Genomic DNA, 26,837 nt, shown 5'->3' with positions numbered 1-26,837 from the left:
ATTTCAAAAGTCTTACCATAAAGAAATGATAAATGTTTGAAGAGATAAATGTGTTTAATCTCATTTAAACAATATACAATGTGTATAGTCATCAAAACATTATGTTACTACAATAATATGTATAATTTTTATGCTTCCATGTATCTATTAAAATAAATTTAATTTGGAAAAATTCTGAAGTACCAACAATATTCATTTATTTGATGAGTAAACTCCCTTCATCTAGTAATTCTTATATATAATTTCCAGGCAGTGGTTGTCAAACTGTTCCTGAAGTACTAGAATCCACCAGGGGTACTTCATGGGCTCTACAACCATAAAGATTAAATTAGCTAGAATATCGAACCAAGAATTAAAAATATAAAGATATTAACTAAGAAACTTTAAATTTTAAATGTATTATAATTTTGCCTCATCATATTAGGGTTAAGAAGGGCAAACAACAATGCTATCTTCAGCTACAAAAAAGATGATGTTTTGGTCAAGGAATATAAAATATCTGCCACTGGGATGTAATTAACTTAGAGTCCTAAATATAGTCCAGAGCAGTAATAGTCCACAGCTTTATGTCCATCCACTCTTGCTCCAAGCTCTACCTTGCATATAGAAATTAATGGAATTCAACAGTAAGTGATAGTTATATACTAAATAAACAACTAAAAGATCTTCTAATTATTAATGCTGCCAGTAAGCATCTTAGTAGCAATTTTTAAAGTTTTGGTAAAATTTGAATGTCCTAAATTATTAAAACTACATTATGTGAAGCTTAAAACACAGCCTGAATAAATCCAGTTATTACTAGAATTGATTTAGTTCTCCTATAAGCTAATATTTACCAGAGACTAAGGAAAGGCACTCTCATTTCAAATTAAAACTATGAACTTATCAATGTAATGTTAAGGACTGATAACCAAATGATATAAGAAAGCACAAGTTATGTGGCTTGAAATTCTAACAGGAATAGTAGCTACTTAGTATATCTGTATATTCTAAAATTTAATGTTATTGATCTATAAATAATTTACAGATTTTTTCTATGGCATTCTTAACTCAGTAAATTTAACCTATATTTAAAGCTTTGCTCTTCTTTTGATTTCTAACAAAATATCTCTAAGTAAAATACATAGCCTAAAAATTTTCTTAACTGTTCAAAAAACAAGTCTATTTCATCGCTATTGTAAATAAAATTATTGGGGGGGGTGGCTCACAATTAAGAATAGAGAAGAAATCTTGCATTTAAAGAGAAATGAAGCCGGGCATGGTGGCGCACACTTGTAATCCCCGCGCTTGGGAGGCAGAGACAGGAGGATCGCGCAGGTTCGAAGCCAGCCACGCGTGCTGGCTTAGGAGACCCTGTTTCCAAATAAAAATGTAAAAATAGGTCTGGGAGTGTAGCCCGGAGGTAGAAGGGCTTCCAGGAACCCCAGTACCATAAAAAAAAAGAGAAATGAAAGAAAGAAAATCCTGTAATTTTTAGTTTCAAATGATCTGTCAAACAGGAGAGAAGAAAAGTGATACCTGTACTTACTGTCGTTGGATCCCATGCTAATGAGGTCATCAGAGTCAACATTGTGAACTATGGCTGCTTTGTACCCTGCTCTCTGTGCATTTAAAACCTGAAAATCAGAACACACTCTTGTTATAAGAAAGTATGTCATAGTACCCTTCAACTTCAACGAATGTCAGCAAGTCTGTAGTAATTACATAGAACTAGACTATGCACATATACACGAGTAAATCTCAGGTGTTCTTGAATTATAGTGGAGGTTTACAACGAAATATCAAGCACTCCCTTGATGTCGTCGTGATTTCACTCATGGCGCTATGTGAACCCAGAAGCAAATAAAGAACAGGGACACAAGCTCAAATGTTAAAAGGACCCAGAGCAATAGACCTGGCTATTGCTAAACCAGACTTCTGCGTTCGGACTGGGGGTCTTCACACCTTATGCACTCCAATCCCATCTCTGCTACTAGCAGGTGGAATAAACTCAGGCAAATTACTTTCTTTTTAAATTTTCAATTCCTTAAACTTTAAAAGAGGAATGATGGCAATATTTTTCTCAAAAATAATACTAAAAATAATACTGTAAAAAAGCTTAACACATAAAAATTATTGAGTAAAAGCAATTTCTTATATTAGTTTGAACACTGACCATGTCCTTTAAAATTCCTTTTGAAAACTTAGAAAATTTAGAAATATCTCTAGCCTGTCATTGCTAACTCTTCTACATAGCTATTCAGTCTTTCCTAAATCTAGCCTCCAAAATAGTAGCCTTTGCACCATAAGAATATAACTGTAAAGCCAGGCATGGTGGCGCACGCTTGTAATCCCAGCATTCGGGAGGCTGAGACCAGAGGATCATGATTCGCAGCCAGCCTCAGCTACTTAGCGAGGCCCTGTGCAACTCAGTGAGACCCTGTTTCAAAATAAAGAATAAAAAATAGGGCTGGGGATGTAGCTTGGAGGTAGAATGCCCCTGGGTTCCATCCCCAGTACCAGAAAAAAAATAAAAAGGATATAACTGGATATATGGAAGAATTTTCTTACATGAAAAATTTGAAAAGTGTCCAAAAATTCTATTATACCTGGCTTTGAAAAAAAATGTTTTAAATAAACATAAACCCAGACTCTATTTATTGGATGATCTTTAGACCACTGGTGAAAGTTAAGAATTGATCATGGTTTCCACATTGGTTAAATAAATACACACACAAATATATATATATATATATATATATATATATATATATATATATATATGAATATATGAAATACTTTAGAATATTTACATGTTTCAAGATATATATGGTAATATATAAACTAAAAACCCTAAACATACTAATGTGTATAGTTTTGAATACTTAATATGAGCTCTTCAAATGTAACACTTTATAATCACTGATTAGTGTGATATGTCTCTCAAAGTATTTTCTTTATACTTATGCTTTAAAAAACAGGCTAATTAACTTTTGAATTTTCTTATCTAATATTAGTTCTGCTTTAGTTGTAAGCATTATAATGGCTCAAAACTCTGCTGTAATTTATTAAAAATAAAACCTAGCCGGGCGTGGTGGCGCACGCTTGTAATCCCTGCGCTTGGGAGGCAGAGACAGGAGGATCGTGCAGGTTCGAAGCCAGGCGCATGCGCTGGCTTAGGAGACCCTGTTTCCAAATAGAAAAATGTAAAAATAGGTCTGGGAGTGTAGCCCAGAGGTAGAACGGCTTCCAGGAACCCCAGTACCACCAAAAAAATAAATAAAAATAAAAAATAAAAAAATAAAACCTAAATAGAGTTCTAAAGAGTCAGGGAAAACCCAGACTCGAGTTCCTGAGAGTAAAAGAGATGTGTAATTACTCAGAGACCCTGGATCTGAAAACTTGGTAAGAGAAAGAATCCCTTATACTCACCCCGGCCAGGCAAGGTGGCTTCTCTAAAAAACCACCTCACCAATAAAAGTTCAATTTCGGAGACAAGAGCATAAATAAATCAGAGTAATTTTACCAATGACTAAAAAAAAAAAAAAAGTACATCCACAACAGATAGAAAGTTTCAAGAAATTAATGTTTTCTTCATCCCTACAATCTCCATGGCACTTAAACAGCTTATGCAGAGCTGGGCGTGGTGGCGCACGCTTGTAATCCCCACGCTTGGGAGGCAGAGACAGGAGGATTGCGCAGGTTCGAAGCCAGCCACGCGCACTGGCTTAGGAGACCCTGTTTCCAAATAAAAAATATAAAAATAGGTCTGGGAGTGTAGCCCGGAGGTAGAACGGCTTCCAGGAACCCCAGTACCACCAAAAATTTAAAAAAATAATTTAAAAAAACAGCTTATACAGAGGAAGAACTCATCATAGAAATAACACTTAAATAAGTTAAATGAATATTTGTTTAATAGCTAAAATTATAATATAAATATAAGAAATAAAATTGAGCAGAGTTTTTTTAAACTAATTAAAATAATTAGTTCACTAACTCTAATATTAAAAACTCTAATGCTAGTAATAGCGGCAAGAAATCAACCAGACAACACACTGTTACAAAAAATGTTTTATAGTCATGTAAGGAAAGGTCAGTAATCAAGAACATATATTTACCTTCTTTTTACATGAATACATGTTTTATTTTGGTTGGACTTTATTATCCAACTAAAATTGATAAAATGCCAGTCCCCTAGCCTCTTCCACCTAGACACAGCTGCTTTCTAAAAGGAAGGGGGGAGAGCTCAAGAAGGATATTGTAGTTTTTTAACCTTTATTTTTTATTTATTACACATATCACCTTATTATTTATTCATGACATTACCATTGTAATAAAGACTTCAGTTAGCTTTTATTTAAACAAAAGCACAGTTAGTAGGGCTTACTATTAGTTTTACTGATGCTTAGGAAAATAACACAATGGGAAGGAATTCTGTAAGCTGTTTGATCTACAAAAAAACAGAAGCATGTTTTCAAAAATTTAACAAGTATGGTTCCCCCAAGGTTTTTGTTGTTGTTTTTATTGATTTTTAAAATCAAGAAATAAAATTAAATCATGAAACACATTAACATATGGACCAACAAGCTTATGAATACAAACAAGGAAAATATATTCATGTTTAGGAACTATAAAACTCATGTGTCAGTCAAATCAAATTACATTTTCAACTAAGCAGCAGCTGGTATTTTTAAGAACACATGAGGCAGAAATAAAATCTAAATCATTTAGTAATCATGTGCAAAGATTCGCATTCATAAAATGCAACCTCAAACACATGGTGTCAGATGGAAGTAAAGAACTCAGATTCATGAATAAAAAGCATGCATAGTGAACAAAAACCTAAATCCAAAACAGCCATCAGAATTGAAAACTGCATTAAAAAGCCTTCTGAATTGTATTGCCAATCTGCCTTTTTAAGGAGACTGATCAGAGCTATTAGTTCAAATTGTAGTAAATGTGCCGAATATTTTACATATAATCAACAAATTAGATGCAACTGAATTATGAAGACCAGGTGGCACCTAACCAAGAGTTGTAAAGAAATAAAAGACTGTTGGCTTGTTATTATAAATAGCCCATGTGTCAGAAGATGACAGACTACTAATGGCAGCATCCTCAATAAGACAGGTTCTAAAAGAAACCCTGGAAATGACACAAATGTTCCTCTTATTTCTAGATGGTACAAATTGATAATAACTGACACTAATAAAACATACCTTATAAGAAGAAGCGACTGCTGTCTAAATGATCATGAATAGAGATCTTTTTAGAAGACACATAAGCACAAGGAGTTAGGGGATTATTGGTAGAACATATACAATAAGGTTCCAGAACAAAAACTACATAAATAAAAGAAACCATCTGTTTGCCAGAGACTTGTGTTTATTATTTCCAATATCCAACACAACTCTGCAACGCAGACATTCTTTTCCATATTTTAGAAACAAAGACAGGTAAATGAAAGTGCCGCAATGTCACACGAAGAAGAGCTGAGATTTGAACACTACTTTATCTGCTTAGACAGAAATACACAGGTGCTATAGCCAGGGTCTGGAGTGCCCCCCCAAGGTCCGTAGTTAAAGGCCTGGTCTTGAGCCTGGCGATTTAGAAAGCAGCAAAACCTTCTAAGAGGTGGGGTCTAAGGAGAAATCTTTTAGGCCACTGCAGGGTGGGCCCCTGAAAGGTGCTTTGAGACACTGGACTCTTCCTCTTCCTCTCTCATGCTTTACCATGAGCTGGGCAGCTTGCTTCACTCCCAGCTCCACCACAATCTACTTCCTCACCATAGGCCCAAAAGCAACTAGGCCAAGAAACCATAAACCGAAGTCTCTGAAACTATGTAAAAATAACCTTTGTCTCTTTATAAGATGATTATTTCAGATATTTGTTATAGTAACAGAAAGCTAACACAACAAGGTTTCCCAGTGGAACAAGATGAAGCCCAGGACTACCAGTTTTACTTAATACTTTACAGATGTCTAGAAAGGGAAATTAAATTGAGAAATGCAAGGCTCAAATAACCTTAATCTTATAATCTTGTGGGCAAAATTAAGCTATATATTAAATAGCACATATCAAGAAAGGTGTTAAAACACTGAGGAAGAGGTTATAGAAACTTAGAGGAGAAAAGCTGTGGGTAAAATACCTATAACAGGTCTTATGGGACCTGAATTACACCTTAACACAGAGAGAAAACTTTGGTTAAAGGTGGAAAGAATTGAGGAAAATTTTTCATATACAAAGAAGAAAATGATGTAAGACAAATGTCAAATTAAAAAATATATTCAAAACAAAATGAAACAAAGCCCTGACTTGAAAAGTGCTATTGAAAAGTAACACAGCAGAGTAGTTAAAAGTATAGACTCTTGAACTAGACGACCTGGACTCAAATCATGCGTTTGTCATATACAAGCTGTATAATTTAGGCAAGTAACTTTTATAAAATTCATATAATAGAATAATATGCCAAATTTAAAGGTTTGCTGTAGGATTAATTGATATACATAAAGCACTTAAAACAGTACTCATATCGTGCCTGGCACACACACACAAAAGTGTTACTTATGACACCTGTCATTTCTCTTACTTTTTTTTTATTATTGATGATGGAGGGTCAGAGGCTAGGAATGACAAGGAAAAAAGTGACAGATTATACAGTACCTTAAAGGCCATTCAAAAAAGTATACTTGGAGTTTTCTCTTGTCAGGAGTTCACAGTAGACAGCTGGATTAAATAAGGGTGGACATGGCTAAAGCAATGTTCTAGAACAATCTAGAAGCAGCTAGATTTAACTGAAGAAAAGAGACCGAAGATTAAAACTGTTATACAAAGGCAGAATAACTGCCACCATGTGAAAGAATTCTATCTTTTATCCTTCTTCATAACCAGCTGTTGAACCTAGGGGCCCTGAGGGATGCCTTTGACCCAAAGTGGAAAAGCTGAGAAATAGGCATTGGTTTGATATGGAAATAGCAGGAACTTGTTTTCAGCACACTAAATGTGAGTGGTAGCAAGGTTTCCTAAGAAGGTAGACGACAGCAGGTCAGGACATAAGACAAAAATGCAGATTTTTTTAAACAAACTCATTCATTTATTCATTAAATACACACTTAAAATAAAGCTAGACCTGTTATTTTAAAATATTTTTATTATTAAATATTTTATTTTTATTGGTGCACTTAATGGGGTACAAGATGATAGAGGTCTATATGCATATATCACTCATTTAGCCCTTTTCCAATTTTTATCCCATTCCCTTCCCTTCCCTTTCTCATATTTAGCCTAGTGATCGACTTTGATATGTTTATGAATGTACATCATGTACATTAGGGAATGTCCCTCCCCCATCCCCAGTTAGGTCACTTTATTTGTTCATCTATGGTTTCTCCTTATTTAAAACAAACTTAGTAAAACATAGCCAATTCACATGTTTACCTTCCCCTATAGTATTCAATCCCCCTTAAGATCTATACACAAAGTGAATTAAGCATTTTTCATTGCTATTCTGGGAAGAGTCACTACAAATACACAGATCTGTGTACATATCTAGGCTACACACCTGCCGTAATGGTAAAAATGCAACAGCGGTGACTTTTCTTGATGGAAAAGAACCTTGAAAAGAACCCAATTATTGTATCAGCTAGTAATCCAGATGCTCATAATAAATGATAAATAATAAATAAGATATAGTAGAGAATTGTTATTGAAATACAAGTCTGAATTTTAAGTTCTAAGACTTTCATCTGAGTTACAGTGCTGTTATTCTCTTGCATGGAGAATTATTTTTTATACTTCTACTAGTGCATTATAATTATACATCATAATGAGGTTCAAAGTTATAAAAACAAACATGCACACAGGTCTTGGTGTGTTTCCCTGTCTTAGCCTCCCAAGTCCTGGGATCACAGGTGTGCACCACTACGACCACCTGGTAGTGATCATTTCGTGCATAAGCACAACATAATCTGAACTGTTTCATCAGCTCTTTCTTTTCCCCTTCCCACCTCCCTCCTCCTACCCCCCTCCACTATTCTATGGTCACTCTTCTCAATTATTTAAAGCCTCTTTTGTTTCTTATTTTCTCTCTAGCTTCCACATGAGAAAAAAATATTTAACTCTTGAATTTCCGAGACTGGCTGATCTCAGCATAATTCCAATGTCTGAACAGTGAAAAGCTCAAAAGCAGGAGATTTCAGAAAGAAACACAGACAGGTGATTCTATCAACACTATACACGCATCTCCAGCAGACACCTAGTGATTCTGAGAGCAATGGGCTTCACACAGTGGGCAAATATGTTTGATAAGAATAGTTGTCACTTTATATATAGTCACTTCTAATTTTAATGGTAACACCACTATATTTCAAGGGTGAAAGGTTTTTTTAACCGGGAAAAGAGAGTATCTCTCACATATGTAAAGTTGTTCAAATGAAATTAAAACTAGCCAGGCATGGTGGCACAGTTTGTAATCCCCGCACTTGGGAGGCTGAGATAGGAGGATTGCACAGGTTCGAAGCCAGCCTCAGCTACTTAGGCTCTCAACAATTTAGTGAAACCCTGTCTTCAAATAAATAGAAAATAGGTCTGGGAGTATAGCCCGGAGGTAGAAAGCCCCCGGGTTCTATCCCTAGTACCACCAAAAAAAAAAAAAAAGGAAAAAGAAAAAATAGGGCAGGGGGTAAAGCTCAGAGGTCGAATGGTCGAATGTCCCTGGGTTCCATTCCCAGGCCCACAAAGAAAAAAATTAAATTATAACTCAGATAACCGTTTATCTAGCCCTATCCAGAAAGATATAAACCACAAAAACATTTTTTTTACATATCTGTTGTTTAGTTCCTCCTAAAAAACACAGAAAAAGTTTTACTTTAGTCATTGTAGATAAAAATATTCCTTAGACATATTGCATTTTCCCAGCTTTCTCAAGTAAAGGGCACCAGATAGGATTTGACCTTTTCCAGTTACTCAGGGGTCATTCTGAGCATACTTTAACAGACGGTAGCTGCCTTTTCTCCTAAGTATCAAATGTTACTTCCTCTTTCTCTGTGAATCTACTATACAATGGACAACTAAGAGTCATCACAGCCTCCTTTCGCCCTATGTGTTTCTTCTGAAGTAGAAAACAGAACTAAACCTAATAAGAATTATTCTCATTAAAGAAATTAAGTGCCTAAAAATCCCAAGAAAAACTGTTGGAAGTACATGGTTTTAATGCTGAAGCTTTGTGACATTTATTATGAAGATACAAAGCCATGTTCCCTTTTCTTATTTGAAGTTATGGTCTGAGACGGCTGACCTTTTGATAAGTGGCATATTACCACTGTACATGTTTACTTAGAGATAAGTTTGTTTATTTCATTAAAAATATTTCTGGTGAGGCTGGCAAAATCTGTGTTGTATAAAAACCTGTATTTGTTTATTTCAAGAAAACCATAAAACAGAAGCCAAAATGTTTGGAAGTTTAAAAAGTATAATCTTATGTTCCAATGGCTTTGGGGGGGGTACTGGGGATCGAACCCAGGGGCATTCTACTTCTGGGCTACAACTCCAGCCCTTTTTATTTCTATGTTGAAATAGGGTCTCATTAAGTTCCTGAGGCAGGTCTTGAACCCAAGATCCTCCTATCTCAGCCTCCCAAGTACTGGGATTATAGGCTAATGGCATGATTTTGAAGTCAATCTGAGTGCCCAGCCAACTCAGTCTCAGGGCATGAGATTCTGAAAGTTAATCTGTGGTATACAGGTAAGCAACTGTTAAATAGTAGGAGGTACCATTTAATATTAAAACTATAAACAAAAAGCAATATTTGAATTTACAGCTATTTGGGCAAAAGAATACTTTAGCATTCAGGCCAGCTTTCACTGCTATTAAGAAAAGGCTGGCCTAAATAAGTATTTTCAAAATGTAAGTCTTGACCCATTACTATGCAGTAAAGTCAGTGAACCCAAATGAAATTTATTTCTTAAATAAATTTCGTATACCAATGTATTATAGATAGTATAGGTAAAAACCTTTATTATAGATCTGCGTGTTGTATATATACTAGAGCATGCATAAAAATAAAATTCTGAGTGTGCGGTGCAGTCTAAAAAGTTTGACACCTACTCATATAGACAGTTCTTAATGTTCTGTAGGTTGTCTGCAATCAAAAAAGAGACTGATGCCTCTCCACGTATTGCTGCAATCCTATTATGCAACATACCCCACAAAATCAGCACTGTCATGTCATAGGTCTTTGAATGTGGTGTTTCCAGTCCTGTTTAATATTGTGCCCGGCACCTGATTACTAAAGATAATAAAATTAGGTCATTTCATAAAGTTAATTATAATAAATTTTTTTCCTGGTGACATTAAGAAAATCTAATGAACCTTTGTATATATCTACTTCTAATGCTTGCCATTAGCTTAAATTCCCCCCCCCCCCTAGTACTGGGGATGGAACCCAGGGGCATTCTATCTCCGAGCTCCACCCCCAGGCCTATTTTTTATTCTTTATTTTGAAACAGGGTCTGAGTTGCAAAGGGCCTAAGTAGCTGAGGCTGTCTGTGAACTGCAATCTTCCTGTCTCAGCCTCTCAAATTAAATTAAAAAAAAAACTTTGTAGTAAACTACATCATTTAAAATGAGCAACTCTAAAACTGTCTAAATATTTAACTCTTAGAATTTCATTTTAAATCTAAACAGGGTATCCACAAGCATTTCCTCGTCACCTATGCTACATATTAAAATGAAGGATCTCAATTTATATTTCTTGAATTCTGATAGGATTCATTTTCTAATCATATATTAATTATTTCTCAACCTCACATAGCAGAAGCTCCATTTCAACCCACTCACCACTGAAAATAAAACTTTGGAAGAACTTTTTGTGCAACAAAAGGATAACACTCTGTTCCTCCTATCTGCCTACTAGGATTTCCCAGTAATGACAGGGCTCACGTTGCACTTGAACAATAAGGGCAATCACAGTGAGAATCTGGTGCTCAGCGCCACCCAGTGACAGAACTGAGCACACGCTCCCGCTGCCTGTGCTTGTGTTGCAGGCTCTGTTACTTCAATCTCAGGGGCAGAACCACAGAAAACACAGGATCTGCTCCCAAAAAGCTCAAGTATTCAAACACTGGATCTGAGCATGAGTTCTGCAGCCTCTCTTCAAGCAGGACAGAGTAAAAGATTCAAATGGGCTTCTCTCAACAAAAGGCTAAGTTTTAACAGTGTTCTCTTTCTTTGGAACGAAATTCCCTAACCTCCAAAAATTGTTAATTGAATTTCTGCTGTGTTAATGGCTATATCTCTGAGTCACAAATTACCTGGTATGGTTTGTATGAGGACAATACGGTGTTTCTTTTATTGAAACATAAGTTTTACTTTATCATTAACTTTTAAGGAATAAGGAAATCAAATGTTTCTTTAATTCCTGTACATTTGTATTTTTTAAAAAATCTGTAAAAAGCAAATTCTAAAACACCCACCACCATCAACCAACTAAAATATCTTGATAAATTTTTATTTCTTGTGTCTTTTCTCTTCACTATCTACAATGCAAAGGATTCCTTTCTCCAAGAAAAATTTTGGAAGACAGAGCCCATTTTCATTTCTCCGAGATAATCTACAATGTCACTTTGGATAGGAAAAAAACAAAATCGACTACTATCAGCTGATTCATCATGCATAGTGCTGAATTAAGCTTTCCCAAGTACTCAGTTCTAGTGAGTGACCTAAGAAACAAGCAAGTCATTTTTCTTACTGTTTACATAAATACATCATTAAAAATGAAATATATAGATAGATAAATAGATGAATACATGCTATTGATAATCTACAAAGAGAAATTTATTTGCAATTTTATTTTTTATTTTCTTAATAGCCAAAATTTTTATTTTTTTTAATTTTATTTATATGTGGAACATATCAAAAATGGTATACATTTAGACTGTGTTTGGTGCACTCCCTCCACCCTGGTTTTCCCCCCCAACAATGAGTGTCCAGGTTAACCATGCTATATTCATACTTTTACACATATTTGAATATAGCTCCTCCATTAATCAACCTCAGCCTTCTTCCTCTCCTATACTTCCATTCTAGCTTTTCTGAGATTTCCCTTTCATTATCTGGACCTCTGGTATCCTCAATGCTCCCTAGTTTGGGCATATTAGAGAAAACATATGTCCCTTCCCGTTCTGGCTTGGCTGATCTCACTTAACAGAATGTTCTCCAGATCTTTTCATCTTCTTACAAATGACATCATCTTGTTCTTCTTTATATCTGATAGAATCCCATTGTGTGTACTTCCTATAATCTTGCTATCCATTCATCTGTTGATGGAGACCTAGATTGGTTCCATATTTTGGCTATTACGAATTGTGCTGCTATGAACATAGGTATGCACATATTATAGTACAATAAATTATATTATAAGCACTATAGTATAATAAATTATACTATGATTATATACTATACTATAAATTATTATAAGTTATTAGATTCTGTGACATAAAACTGTATATAATAATTAATTTGGAAGCTCAGAAAATGCAGTCAGAGATTTCTGCTCAAAGAGAATAGCCAATAAATAATACTTATTCACCAGTAGCCACACTGCAAGGGAAATTCTTTTTGGAATGAGATTCCAGTTTTTTATCCTTAATCACTCAGACTACTGTGATAGATGATCAATTAAAATCATAATCCATTACGATTATCCATTATAATCACTATGTCTTCCCCGTAAACTGATGTCCCCAAAATTAATACAACTGAGATGAAGACAAATATCTTCACAAATGACATAAGTACAAATGTTTTAGGCTTAATATACTCCATTATATTTGGTGAAGGAAAAAAAAAGTTAAAAAACACATGTACAACAGACTAGAATTTTACCCATTAAGACTGGGCCTACAGTACAGTGAGGTACTGGGGATGAAACCCAGAGCCACTCTACCTCTGAGCTACACCCCGAGACCTATTTTTAATTCTTTATTTTAAAACAGGGTCTCACTGAGTTGCAAAGGGCCTCACTAAGTCCGGAGGCTGTCCATGAACCTCCCAGATGCTGGGATTACAAGCATGCGTCATCACGCCCAGCTGTCAGTAAGAAAACTTTTTTTTTTTTTTTTTTTTTTTGTGGTATTGGGGGTAGAACCAAGGGGATTTTCTACCTCTGGGCTATATTCCCAGACCTATTTTATACTTTATTTGGAAACAGGGTCTCACTAAGTTGCTGAGAGCCTCACTTAGTAGCTGAGGCTGGCTTCAAACTTGTGCGATCCTCCTGTCTCAGCCTCCCAAGCACTGGGATTACAAGCGTGCACCACCAGGCCCGGCCAGTAAGAAAATTTTTCACATTTCCCTTTCCAATATTAGAATGGCTCAGTTTTAACTTTCTTACATGTTCTTTACATGTACATATGTTTTAGTATTGTATTAGCAGGCGGCTTACTATTACATGGTTCGATTTAACAAATCATTATTGATTGCCCACTATAAACAAGCATATAAAATTGGCACATAAATATAATTAGAACATGAGTTCTAAACACTATATGCTCACAAATAAAAAATATACATAAGATAACAAGGAGATACAGATCAATAAAGGAATTATTTGCAAAGTAGAAGTATAGCACAATGAACTGGAATCATTTACTCTGCCAGAGAGGGAATAGACGGAAACATAATGCTTTCAGAGGAGGTAACATGTTCAGCCAGCACACAAGCAATGAAGGAGTTATATAAATGAAAATGGATGCTAAAGGTTATTCTAGACAAAGATTTTGGGTAGAGAAAAGAATATGTACAAAGATTAAAAAGGGATAGTCAGCATAGCTCAGCCAGTTGAAAGACTAAATAGTTGGTGTAGCTGGAGCATAAAATTCAAGGAAGGAGATGGAAAGAGATGAGCTAGAGTAATAGTTACATCCCAAAATGCCAACAGAGGGACTCAGATTGCAAGCCCGCCTACTCACTACCTTCACAGTCTTCACAGTTTCTCTGGCCTCCTTTCTTTCTTTTTTATAATCTGAATACTTTGACACACTGCCTTAAATAGATTTAGACTCAAGGGAGAGTTTAAGTGAGGTAACTAAACAATTTAAACAGTGAAAAAAGAAAATAATACCTTTATATCAAAATTACAATCAAGTCTTCTAATTAGTACGATGAAAGCGCCAGATGAGTTATCTCTTAGTGGTGGAGGCACGATGGGTTCACAAGCATTCTCTGGTTTTGAGTTGATCAGAAAACCCTGAAAAAGAATTGGTAATAAAGTTAATTTGTTTCACTCAATGAACCAATTATCATTACAGACATATTAAATATGCTTCATGTGTTTTACATATGCTAGAAATGCAAAACATCTAGCAACTTCAACTGTTCACAGTCCCAGAACTTCTAAAGTTGTATTTGGTATCATAAGCATTTAGGTTTTTTAAATAAATTCTGACTTTCTTAATATTAATTTTTTTTTTGCAGGTCTGGGGATGGAACCCAGGGGTATTTGATTTCCGAGCTATGCCCCCTGCCCTATTTTTCATTCTTTATTTTGAAACAGGGTCTCACTAAGTAGCTGAGGCTGTCCGAGAACTGCGATCCTCCAGTCTCAGCCTCCCAAATGCGGGAATTACAAGTGTGTGTCACTATGTCCAGCTACATTAAAATTTTTTTAACTGCATATAAAACAATCGCTCCAAAAACAACCACAGTTAAAGTGTTGGTATATTTCCCAACAGTGTTTGACATTCTTAAACCAAGCAAATCCTTTTTTAAAGCTAACTTTTATCTTTCTTTCATGTTACCAAACAAGAAAAAGGCACATTAAAAACAATTTCTGACACTTATTTCAGAGAAACAGTAGCCTGAGTATACAAAGGTATATGTAGAAAGATGTTCACTACTATATGGTTAATACCAAAAACTAGAAGTCATGTACACCAATATGGCAGCTATTTAAAAAATTAAAGTATATTCATCAACAGAAAAGTAGTGCAGCCACTGAAAATGAAGTAGATCTATATGTACTAAGTTCAAAATGTCTGCAAGATAATTATATATTTAAAAATGAAGCGGCAAGTTGCTTTCCTCGAGATGCAGAAAAGTCTGCATTCACAGAATACATTAGAGCACAATGTCCTATGAGTAGACTGAAATATAAACCAAATCATTATCTCAACAAGCACAAAATGAAAAACACCTAAGAGGATGATTAAATTTACTAAATTTGTTTATAAGAAAAAATTAGCAGCCAGGCATAGTGATACATGCCTGCAGTGGTCAACAAAAAAGCTGAAGCAAGGCAGCAAAGCATCTGTAAGAATATGAAAGTGCAAATAGGAAGGGAGGGAGAAAAGTGGTAAGTACTTTCGTCAGTGGATCCCTGAAGTTATGGATTAATAACACCCGCAGTAGTAGCAAGCAGTTGACAACCTCACATTTGGTGAGCCACAGTGCTCAGCACTCTGCCAGGCACGACAACCGTGCAATGTGCTAATTTTTGTAATGAATATTATTTTAATCTCCATCTTACAGGCAACTTGCCCATGTAACAAAGCAGGCACACAGCCCAGAAGTGTATGTAACTCGAGAGCCTATGTCCTTGACCATTGTGCTGCACTGCCTCCTCAAGACAAAAAGAAACTGGGTGCTCCGTGGTGGCGCAGGCTAGTAATCCCAACATTCAGGAGGCAGAGACCAGAGGATCACGGGTTGCGGACAGCCTAGGCTACTTAGGGAGGCCCTTTGCAACTTGGTGAGACCCTGTTTCAAAAATAAAAATAAAAAATAGGACTGGGGGTGTAGCTCGGAGGTAGAATGCCCCTAGGTTCCCATCCACAGTGCCACAAAAGAAAAAAAAGAAAGAAAAAAGAAGAAGAAAAAAGAGAAAGAAACTGAGTGAAGAACAAAACTGCAAAACTGGCAACAGGGAATAGACATTTATAAAACTGAAATGTCTGTCTAAAATCTGTTACAGTTGATTCCAAAATTTCATACAAATACTTCCAATGATGGTGCTGTCAGCAGAATCTTTATGTCATAATTTTTACACTCAAATATAAATAAGACTTTAGTGATCAATAACTTTGTTATCTAAATCTTTCCTAATGTGAAACAAGTTTATTTATACCAACAACTTTCTGGAATGATAAAAATATCCACTGCCCTTTTCTCTACTTTTTTTATTTATCAGATCATTCTTCTAAAACCTACCAGTGAGTTTCACACAGGGCACATTTTCCAACAAACAGTTAGAAACTTATCTTCTTTTATGCATTAAAACATCTTTCAGGGCCAGGGATGCATATCGGTGGTAGAATGAATGCTTTGCAGGCCCAAGGTCCTGGGTTTGATTCCCAACACCACTTTTAAAAAGCCCTAGCAAGGCATGGTAGTGTGCCTTATAATCCCAGTACCTGGACCCAGCAGAAGGATCACAAGCTCTCAGCCAGCCTCAGCTACTTACTTAGTAAGGCCCTCTACAACTTAGCGAGACCCCGTTTCCAAATAGAGAATAAAAAATAGGGCTGGGGATGTAGTTCAGAGGCAGAATGACCCTGGGTTCAAACTTCAATACCACACACAGACACACACACACACACACACACACACACACACACACACACACACAGGAACAAATCCCTTAAATTTTACCCAGATAATAATAGAGTTCCTTTAACACTGCCTTTTTTTTTTTTTTTTTTTTTTTTTTTTTTTAATGGTACTGGGGATAGAACCCAGGGGCATTCTACCTCTGATCTGCACCACAAGCCCTATTTTTTATTCTTTATTTGGAAACAGGGTCTCACTGAGTTACAAAAGGCCTAAGTAACTGAGGCTGTCCTCAAACCACAACCCTGCTGTCTCTGCCTCCCAAAAGGTGGGATTTTACAAGCCTGCACCAAGTTGGCTTAATACTATCTTCTGTGCGGGGCTAGGTGGCTCACACTTGTAATCCCCCCCACCCACCCCACTGCTTGGGAGGCGGAAACAGGAGGATCTTGCTGGTTTGAAGCCAGCCTCGCTGGCTTAAGAGACCCTGTTTCCACATAAAAAAGTTAAAAAATAGGTTTGGGAGTAGCCTGTGGGAGTGTAGCCCGGAGGTAGAAGGGCTTCCAGGAACCCCAGTACCACCAAAAAAAAAAAAAAAAAAAAAATACTATCTTCTGAATACACTCCTCTTTTCTTGAGAGTCCAGATTAAGTAGTAGGATGAATAAGGCTGAATTCCTTCTCAACTAATTTAAGAACTAAAAGGCCCAGTAAGATAAGGGAGGGAGGGAGGAAGATAAGGAAGGAGAAAGGGAAAGGGAAAGGGAAGGGCAAACACACAGCATGTGGTACAACCAGGAGAATGGAATAACTCCACAGACGTAGTAACATGAAGAAGTGGTGTATGACTTAGTTCTTACACTTTACTCTCTTTCCCTTTGGAGACAAAACTACTACTGACTGCTGTTAATCGCTCTGGCCAACTCTTTAGCCTGTTCTATACATTGCATATCTATCGATGCATTATAAAACTGAATTAGGTTTCTGGCAAATATGTCATAATTCTTTCAACAAATTTTTGACATACGTTGCTACCAAGGTATATTTATCTTAATTTAGGACCCAGGATGAAAAATGAGTATATTAATTATTCCAAGCTACATGCCCACCTTTAATTTCATAGCCTTCTATGTCTTTCTACATTACTGAGGAAGTCACTGAATAAAACAGAAATATGAAGGTATATATAATAACTTAAAAATTAAGGTTTTTTTTCTTTTCTTTCTTTTTTTTGCGGCACTGAAAATGGAACCAAGGGGCATTCTACCTCTGAGCTACACCCCAGACCTATTTTTTGTTCTTTATTTTTTTTGAAACAGGGTCTCACTAAGTTGCTGGGGGCCTCACTAAGTGGTTGAAGGTGTCCATGAACTGAGATCCTCCTGTTTCAGCCTCCCAAATGCTGGGATTACAAGTGCGCGCCACCATGCCCAGTTAGTGGAACTCTTTAAAACAAGATTAAGAGGAAAGGCTTTTCAGTGACATGGGGTAGTATGACTCCTCATGCTAGAATGAAAGAAAGGTCACCAGCCCAAACCACTAGCAATCAGAGAAATGCAAAGTGAAACAAGAGAATACTTTTGCCCATCAGGTCGGCAAAAGTCAAAAGACCGATAATAACGAGTTTTGGCAAGAGAATAGGGACACTATTAGCTGAAATAAATTCACACAGCCTTTGAAAGAAGTTATCTGATATATATGCATGTATTTCTCTACTACCCATTCTACTTCCAGACCTCTATCCTAAAGAAATAAATGGACTTTCAGTAAGAAGCCAAAATATCCGTCAATTGGGAATAACCAGTAATAGTTCATAAGACACAATACCATGCGGTGCTCAACAGGAATGTGCTAGAATTATCGGTAGTACTCTGAACAATCTCTACAACAGAGGAGGGCTGGAAGGATCAAACTGCAGAATAACTATTGCAGTGGATACGGCATTTTGAACCCCTCTTTCCTACAGATTCTAGCCTTCCCAGATAATCTAAAACAACAAAATACTGTATTTCCCAGCTTCCCTCAAAGGTAAGCATTTCACCATTTCACCAGTGTATGTCGCTAATAACTACGTGGTCTATAGTCTGTCAGTCAGAAAAACCCTTGCATTCAGAAGAGACAACGTGAGGGGAATCTCCTTGGTTATGTGGGTCGCAGCAGATGCAGAATGCTTTCAGGTAAAATTGCAGAGGCTTCAGGCCAGGGAAAAGGTGCTGTGGTTTGAGGGTCTGGTGGCTGCCCCAAATCTGCGGAGCCAGTTCTACACGGTGGTCCTTGTGTTTGTTCCTGCAACAGTTTGGAAACTGCTTCGCAGCTATGATACCCCGAACGTTGTGAAGCTTTTATACATCTCTTTCTAAATATTTAGCTAAAGTAGATTCCATTCAGAATTCAGAAGCCTTTCATCTATACAAATGGTAAGCATTTTTTTATCCTTATAAGTTAAAATTTGTAAAATAAAAAAGGCACTATGTATTCACAAAAGGATTTGAGGGCCTTTAAGTCATTGATAATATTTAAGTCCAAAAGGAGAAGTTCAACTGGAATGTACAAGTAAGGAAGGAGTTTTCTATGTATACTTCTCCTCTTTTAAATCCTTTTATATTGAGAAATAGTCGTATAATTCTGTGAATATTTCAATCATTTAAAAATCTCAAAAATTTAGTAAGTTTACAGTACTTCAATAAGAAATTTAGGAAAGTTAGAACACACTGAAAATATTCTGTGGTATGTATTAATGCAATCGCATGTTATCTGGAAATGAGGAAGGACTTCCTAACCATGATTCCAGAGACAGAAGGAAAATATACTAACTTTTAACTATAGAAGTAAAACTCCTAAAACCTTAAGAGAGAAAATAACCTGAAGCCTATATGACAAACAATAATCAAGGCTTCCAATATATAAAGAACTCTTACAAATCAATTAGAAAAAGATGGACACCTGATTTCAAAGTGGGCAAAGAACACTTATAGTCAATTCTGTATATATGTGTTTCTGTCTTTCTCTCCCTGCCCCACTTTCTGACACACACATTCACAGAAAAAAATTAAAATGTTCAGCTTTGTTGATATGTTTCAGCAAATTAGTAAAAAAAAAAATGGCAATGTCTAGTATTAAAGAGGGTATGAAAAGAGGAACTCTTCTAATGATGAAATTCTAAATTATCCTATGATTTGAAGTAGTACATGAATGGAAGTAGTGCATGGATACACAGGAATGAAAACAGTCTCTGTGGCACTGTTTGTAAAAACCAGACAACCTAAATATTTACTATGAAAAACCAAACAAGACAAAGTACAAAATCCAGTGTTTCATAATATTGCAAACCATGTAGTAATTAAAAATAATGATGTAGATCCTGACTTAGCATGAAAAACTGATCTAGATTTACAATGAAGGGAAAAGACAGGAAACCATGTAGCAAGTTTCTAGACGTGTTAAATACAGGTTCTTTAAATATGGAAGCATTATCATAAATTTTTGCACATATATCTACAAACACATATACATAGCACATATACTAAAAAATCAGGTCTGAACACTATATACCAAATCTTGTAATACAGTCAAAGGTGACTTTTACTTTCTTCTTCATACCTTTTGTCTGTGTGTGTGCCCTCAGGATCGAACCCAGAACCTTATGCATACCATTTGAATAGTCTTTACCCTTTAAAAATTACCACTATGAGGTTTATGATAATAAGTAATAAATAAAAATAACAATAAAAATTTTCTATCTTTACCGCATTACTGTTTTCTTACCTTTAAACCTTCAGCTGGAAGTCTGTAGCCAAATCTTGCTGGAAGATCATCAAATGTCTGAGATGCATTTTCAAAATTATACTAAACATAAAATTAAAAATAACCAAGTTAAAACCAATTTACAAAAGATTTTAAAACAAAAGGTTTATTAAATTATATAAAGTACATTTCAATAGATCTTATTTACTATTGCAGGTTATCACAATAAAGTTAAATTTTTAATATTTATCTACTAAAACAGGAAGGCATTTTATGTTTGACTCTGATTTCACATATTATTATCAAACAGCAATAATAATTCTGTAACATTAAACAATCTGCTGTTTTCTGAACTTTTTCCCACAGATAATTCCCTAGCAAGGAATTTTCTAGGCGGATCATTTTCCAACAAGAGTTCCATTTTATTTTCTCTATAAGGATATGATTTCATAGGAAAATTTATAATATACTTGACTCAAGCTATGAAAAATGACTTTTCATGGGGGTGCACACCTGTAATCCCAGTACTTCTGAGGCTGAGACAGGAGGACCACAGGTTCAAGGCTAGTCTCAGCAATTTAGAGACAGGAAGGATGGATAAGAGGGAGGGAAGGAAAGAGGGAGAGATATGACATACAAATAACACAGTTAAAACTGACATCTTTTCAAAAGCAACATCCCAATTCTGGTCCAAATGGAACTAGAACCAACTTAATGTTCAACTTACTTAAATTTGTACTACTGCAAACTCAGATTTTAACCATGCCCTCACTCAATTAATAGGAAGATTTAATATGCACTACCTATTAACTCACTTCCTTTTTTATTTTTTAATTATTTGTTTGTTTGTTTTGCAGTACTGGGGATGGACCCCAGGGGCATTCTACCGCCAAGCTACACCCCCCGACCTATTTTTTTTATTCTTTATTTTGAAACCGGGTCTCACTGAGTTGCAAAGGGCCTCACTAAGTAGCCGAGGCTGTCCGCGAACCGCGATCCTCTCATCTCAGCCTTCCAAATGCTGGGATTACAAGTGCGCACCTCCACGCCTGACTCGACTCACTTCCTCTGAATGACTGTATCACATCTGATTCCTGGCCTCAGTGTTCAGATCCTCTTTTTGCCAGTTATGGGTGTTCACAACCCACTCCCTTCCAGCTATGTCTGCACGAATGCCCTTTTGTGTCTTCTTGTTTTATTTTAGTTTGATTTTTTGGTACTAGGATTGAACCAAGGGGCATTCTACCTTGGAGCTATACATCCTCCACCATTTTTTTTTTTTTTTTTTTTTTTTTTTGGTGGTACTGGGGTTCCTGGAAGCCCTTCTACCTCCGGGCTACACTCCCAGACCTATTTTTTACATTTTCATTTTGGAAACAGGGTCTCCTAAGCCAGCGCGCGCGGCTGGCTTCGAACCTGCGCGATCCTCCTGTCTCTGCCTCCCAAGCGCGGGGATTACAAGCGTGCGCCACCACGCCCGGCATCCTCCACCATTTTTTTAAATTTATTTTACAACAAGATCTCACTAAGTTGCTGAGGGTCTAAGTGGCTGAAGCTGGCCTCCAACCTGAGATCCTCCCGTCTCAACCTCCCAAGTACTGGGATGATAGGCATGCACTACTGTGCCCAGCTTGCATGCATGTCCTTCCGTGTTGGCACAGAGACCAGAGTTAAGCAGCTCCCAATTGACGATGCCTCGACTAGATGACAGCAACATAACACATTCTACACTTACCTGTGTGAGGCACAGGAACACTGCTGGCAAAAAAAACACTGACTGTTTCTCTAAACCTTTAGTTTTGTCTCCATTATTAATAAATACTCTTACATCTTCTCAAATACTCTAATACCTTCTCAAGAGGATCAGTGAAGGATAATCAGAGTAATAATTATAATGAAGATAAAAATGGTATGTAAGACACCTACCATGTGATATGTCAAGTACCATTCTATGTGTTTTATTTATGACCACAACATTCTAATGCACAAAGAAACATGTTGCAAAGTAACCTGATCAAAGTTGGACAGCAGGCTAGGATTCCAAGGTAGTCTACTAAAATAACTTAATATATTGACAGCTGGGCCACAGAATAATAGTCCACCTCAGGTAGAAAAGAACAAAGGAGTGATGGGCATCAAAAATAAATAACAGGGGAAGCCGGGCATGGTGGTGCATGTTTGTAATCCCAGCACTTGGGAGGCTGAGACAGGAGGATCGCAAGGTTCGGAGCCAGCCTCAGCTACTTAGTGAGGCTCTCAGCAACTTAGATCCTGTTTCCAGATAAATTATAAAATAGGGCTGCCGGTATAGCCTGGAGGTAGAAAGCCCCTGGGTTCCACCCCCAGTACCACCAAAAAAACAAAAACAACAAAAAAGAAAAAATAGACAGAAAGTTCAGAAGTCAAAGGAGAGAAGGGAAACAGAACTTCATTCACTAATCATTCCCCAAACCCTCTCATTTCAAAAGCCATTCCAAGAATGTCCCAAAGGCTTTGGAAATCAATTTAAAGGAGAGATTGGATTAGAATGGGCTCTGTCCTTCCATTGCACCTCAGGGAGGCCTAGGCTACGTGGAGAGGGAGTGAGGGGTTCTAATCAGCCAGTCCCTACTACAGAGCACAGAGTGAGAACGCTCATCTGCACTACGAACGCGCTCTGCCTCCAGAAGCTCCAGGATACAAACCAGTCTGGCTCTTCAAGTTCCACGATGATCCTGGATCTAGACGCACGATAATATACAGAAGCACAGCTGAGGACCACCTCAAGCTTTGATCAGCAATGATTCTGGTCCTCCTGTTTATTATCTAATACTATAGAGCAAATGAGCTATACCCAGAAAGTTAAAAATAATAAATCCTTAGCAAAGACAGCATACAGGCAACACACACACACACACACACACACACACACACACACACACACACACAATTCCTCTTTTTGTTACCTTTACAGAAATGGGAAATAGAAAATATACACACTTTCTGGTTTAGAAGAGACTGAGACATGGCTGAGAGAAAACTACAAAGGTTTGGGGAAGAGATGTTTCTCTAAAGTCTTTCCTACCCACCAGCAAAGGCAGGACCACTGTGCTGCTCTTCTGACCCATGAATACTAATCTTAGACTGAACTTTGGGCATATTGTAAAACTATGGACATCTTGTAAAATTTTTTAAAATATTATCAGTAGAAGCCAGGCATAGCGGGGCATGCTTGTAATCCCAATACTTGGGAGACTAAGGAGGAATACATGTTCGCGCACAGCCTCAGCAACTTGTGAGACCCTCTGCAACTTACTGAGACCCCGTTTCAAAATAAGGAATAAAAAATAGGGCTGGAGATGTAGCTCAGAGAGAGAATGCCCCTGAGATTCTTCCCTGGTACTACACGGGTGTGCGCGTGCGCGCACACACACACACAAAATATTATCAATAGAGACATTATTGAGATTTGATGGTCATTAGAAATACGCTAGTTTCTAAGAAAAGCATAATGCACATGCATGTAGGTATGTGTATACCAGTGCACATGTGCCCATACTCTCAACAGCAACCACATTTACCAGGAGCTTGCCATCAGTGCATGAGACCTTGCAACAGATGTTAAGCAATAACAATGAACAGTATGTGTCTCTGGTCTGTCTGTAGGTAAACAACTCCGAAGATTTCATTGTTCTGGACTTTCTTAAAGTTTTTCTTTAGGGTATGATTTTAGACATGAAAAAATTCTACTGTACTTACTGCTAAAATGTCTGCTTCTACAGGCAATAGGTTTAAGAACGCAAAGAGCTGAACGGTCAGGATGGTGTAGACCTGTGTAGCCGACAACACGAGCATCCCCATGGAGAGCAGCATCCCGTCAGATTTCCTGGAAGACAGGACAGGAGGCAGTGAGGGCCGATGCTTATTCCTTGAAAATAAATCACTTGCTATATTAATTCCTAACACCCCAAAATATCCCATTTAGGCACATGCATCTATTAAAATTAAAATACATTTCAAAAGCTTAAGAATTTACATAAATCTGCACATTGAGATAAATAACCAAAGCCAGTCAATACCTACATTATGGTGACTCTAAGTTCTGTGTTTTAACTACAAAGCAAACATCTTCCCAGTGCTAAGTCCACTAATCTAATTTTTACAGAAGCTATTTGTCAATAAAAATTATAGTTAAAAAAAACACAGAGAAGAAACATTGCTTCTTAAAATTTAGATTTTCCCATAATTTTTAGAAACTTTAGCCTCTGGTTCAATGTAAATTTTTTGTAAGTTTATTTTGTATTTAATTACTTTTGTACCTATATCAAAAGATGTAAAAAATAGCTGCTTATTATAAAGTATAGTTTAAACACTTCTAATCTGAAAATCCACTGCGCTCTATAACTTTCAGACTTTGGAACATTTCAGATTTCCTATTTTTTGATTAGATACTCAACTGATAAAATCTATGCAAATATTCTAAAATCCAAAAACTCTGAAATTTGAAAGACTTCTGGTCCCCAGCATTTTGGATAAAGGATATTCAACCTGTAGTACTTTTTGCTCTTTTCCTCTTAACAATTTATGCTCCCCTCTCCCCATTTTTTTTTCCCTTGGTACTAGGAATTGAGACCAAGGAAGTTCTACCTCCAAGCTATACCCTCAGCCCTTTTTATTTTTTATTTTAAAATGGCCTCACTAAGTTGCTGAGGCTGGCCTCCGACTGTGATCCTCCTGACATAGCCTCCAAAGTCCTAGGATATTACAGGCTTAAGTCACAGTGCCCAGCTCTCTCCTCTATATCTTAATGGCAACAGATACCTCTCCCAACCCTGTACACTTCTCTGCATGAGTCTCAATCAGTCTTTCAGCAAAAGATATCATGAAAAGACTGAATGTTAACTAAAATTCTCACTGGCAAGCCCTAATCCATTGTATAGTGGACTGTTGAATAAGTGAGAACAAAATTTGTAAAGATAAGAGACCTTACAATGAATTTTTTCATTAAATACTACCGACTTGTAATGCCAATTTTGATGAGGATTACTATCAGTGCTCTGGATCTAGAAGCCAGTATCTATCTAGTGTCAGATCAGGGTGTAGAGTTCACCATGTCACATACCAACAGTGTGATTTTTGAGGTAAAATGTTTTAAATACAGGAGCAGTTGCATCATTAAAAGGAGAATCGTGCCAGACTTAGCAGTATAAGCCTGTAATCCTGAGACAGGAGGATCACAGATGCAAGGGCAGCCTCAGCAAAGAATGAGGCTCTCAGCAACCTAACAAGATCCTGCTTCAAAATAAAATATGGCTGGAGTGCAACTTAGAAGTAGAGTGCCCCTGGGTTCAATTCCCAGTAGGGGGTGGGGAAAGAAAAAGAGGAAAGAAAGAACCATAGGACCTAAGACACAACTGCGTAGAATAAACGCAATTAGAGAAGGAAATTACTGTAGCTAGAGACGCCAACAGATGAAATAGGAAACAAAAACGGAGGACCACAGTGCGTGGGGCGACCGTGACCTGAGGATGTTTCAGCTTAACATTTGTGGGGCATTCTGGTATACACATAAACAAGCAGAGAGAAATAGCCTAGTGCCCCATGCAAGGCAAAGGAAGATTTAGGATCATCAAAAAATAGGTGATAACTGAAATGATATAATTTTCACTTTAATGTAAAAATGAACGTCAAAATGAGACTAACTGAAGGATCTCTAAGTTTTAGAGGCAGAGAGAGAATAAATAAAGCAGGATAATAAATAAAGCAGAGTAAACAAAGAGAGATATTGATTTCATAAAAGTCAATAGACAAAAGAAACTCTGAAATGAAAATGGTAGGGGGAGCCAACATGTCAACAGAAGCAAATACTGGAGGGGAGGCCAGAATGTCTTCAGCTTTCACATTAAGAGCCTGTCCTGCCCAACCAATTTTACCACAGAAAGAGCCTGTCCTGCCCACACAATTTCATTCCACTGCACTCTAACCTTCACCTCTACTCTGATCAGTCAGTTTCCAGGAATGTACCCTGCCGGCTCCGGCCCCACTCCTGTGCTATCCAAAAAATACACATTCCTCTGCCTTCAAAGGAGAATCTGGGAAGATACTGCAAATCCTATGAAATTACATGCGAAATTTTGTGTACGTAAAATATATGCAATTTCTGTGAAAAAGGTCTGTAGTTGTTAGCACATTCTCTTTTAAAAAATAAAAGCACAAAAGCTTATTATTGTTCTTTTTCTCTTTTGAATTTTAGCTTAAATCTTTCCTTCTCTAAGATGCCATCTGAAGAGAAAGGTTAATAAGCTTGAATCCTTTCATCCATTCTCCTAGCACTTAACCTACTCAAGTAAGATAAATGTGGATTGTCAAACGTTGCTAGACAGCATTATTTATTATAACAATAACTTCCTGATTGGTGCAAAGTATTCAAACTGAAAATACTGAGTTAACTATAAAAGCTTGCTTCAAACACAAATAAAAAAGAGCTGGGGTATGGTAGTATGTACCTGTAATCCCAATATTTTCCAATATGAGACAGGAGGATCACAGGTTCAAGGATAGCCTCCCTGTATTGTACAGTAGTGAGACTTTTTT

General features: G+C 36.8%; 1 protein-coding gene across 3 annotated transcripts in view; it reads right to left on the bottom strand.

Moving 5' to 3' along the window:
- Window positions 1-24,116, bottom strand: part of RNF13 (ring finger protein 13) — a gene marked incomplete at both ends in the record, with an annotated part of 61,690 nt that extends 37,574 nt beyond the window's left edge. For 2 of the 3 annotated variants that reach the window (XM_080696825.1, XM_080696826.1), the window contains 4 exons: window positions 1,529-1,616; window positions 14,099-14,224; window positions 20,286-20,366; window positions 24,003-24,116. In XM_080696825.1, coding sequence (XP_080552951.1) covers window positions 1,529-1,616; window positions 14,099-14,224; window positions 20,286-20,366; window positions 24,003-24,116 — 409 coding nt within the window. Of the gene's footprint in view, window positions 1-1,518; window positions 1,617-14,098; window positions 14,225-20,285; window positions 20,367-24,002 lie in introns of those variants that run through there. The other variant, XM_080696827.1, reaches the window with a different exon arrangement.
- Window positions 24,117-26,837: the final 2,721 nt, after the last annotated feature.

The sequence above is a fragment of the Muscardinus avellanarius genome (genome assembly GCF_963383645.1).
Source record: "Muscardinus avellanarius genome assembly, chromosome: 5".
Classification (NCBI taxonomy): domain Eukaryota; kingdom Metazoa; phylum Chordata; class Mammalia; order Rodentia; family Gliridae; genus Muscardinus; species Muscardinus avellanarius.
Note: the sequence above shows the minus strand (reverse complement) of the source record. Positions and strands in the feature narration are given on the sequence as shown.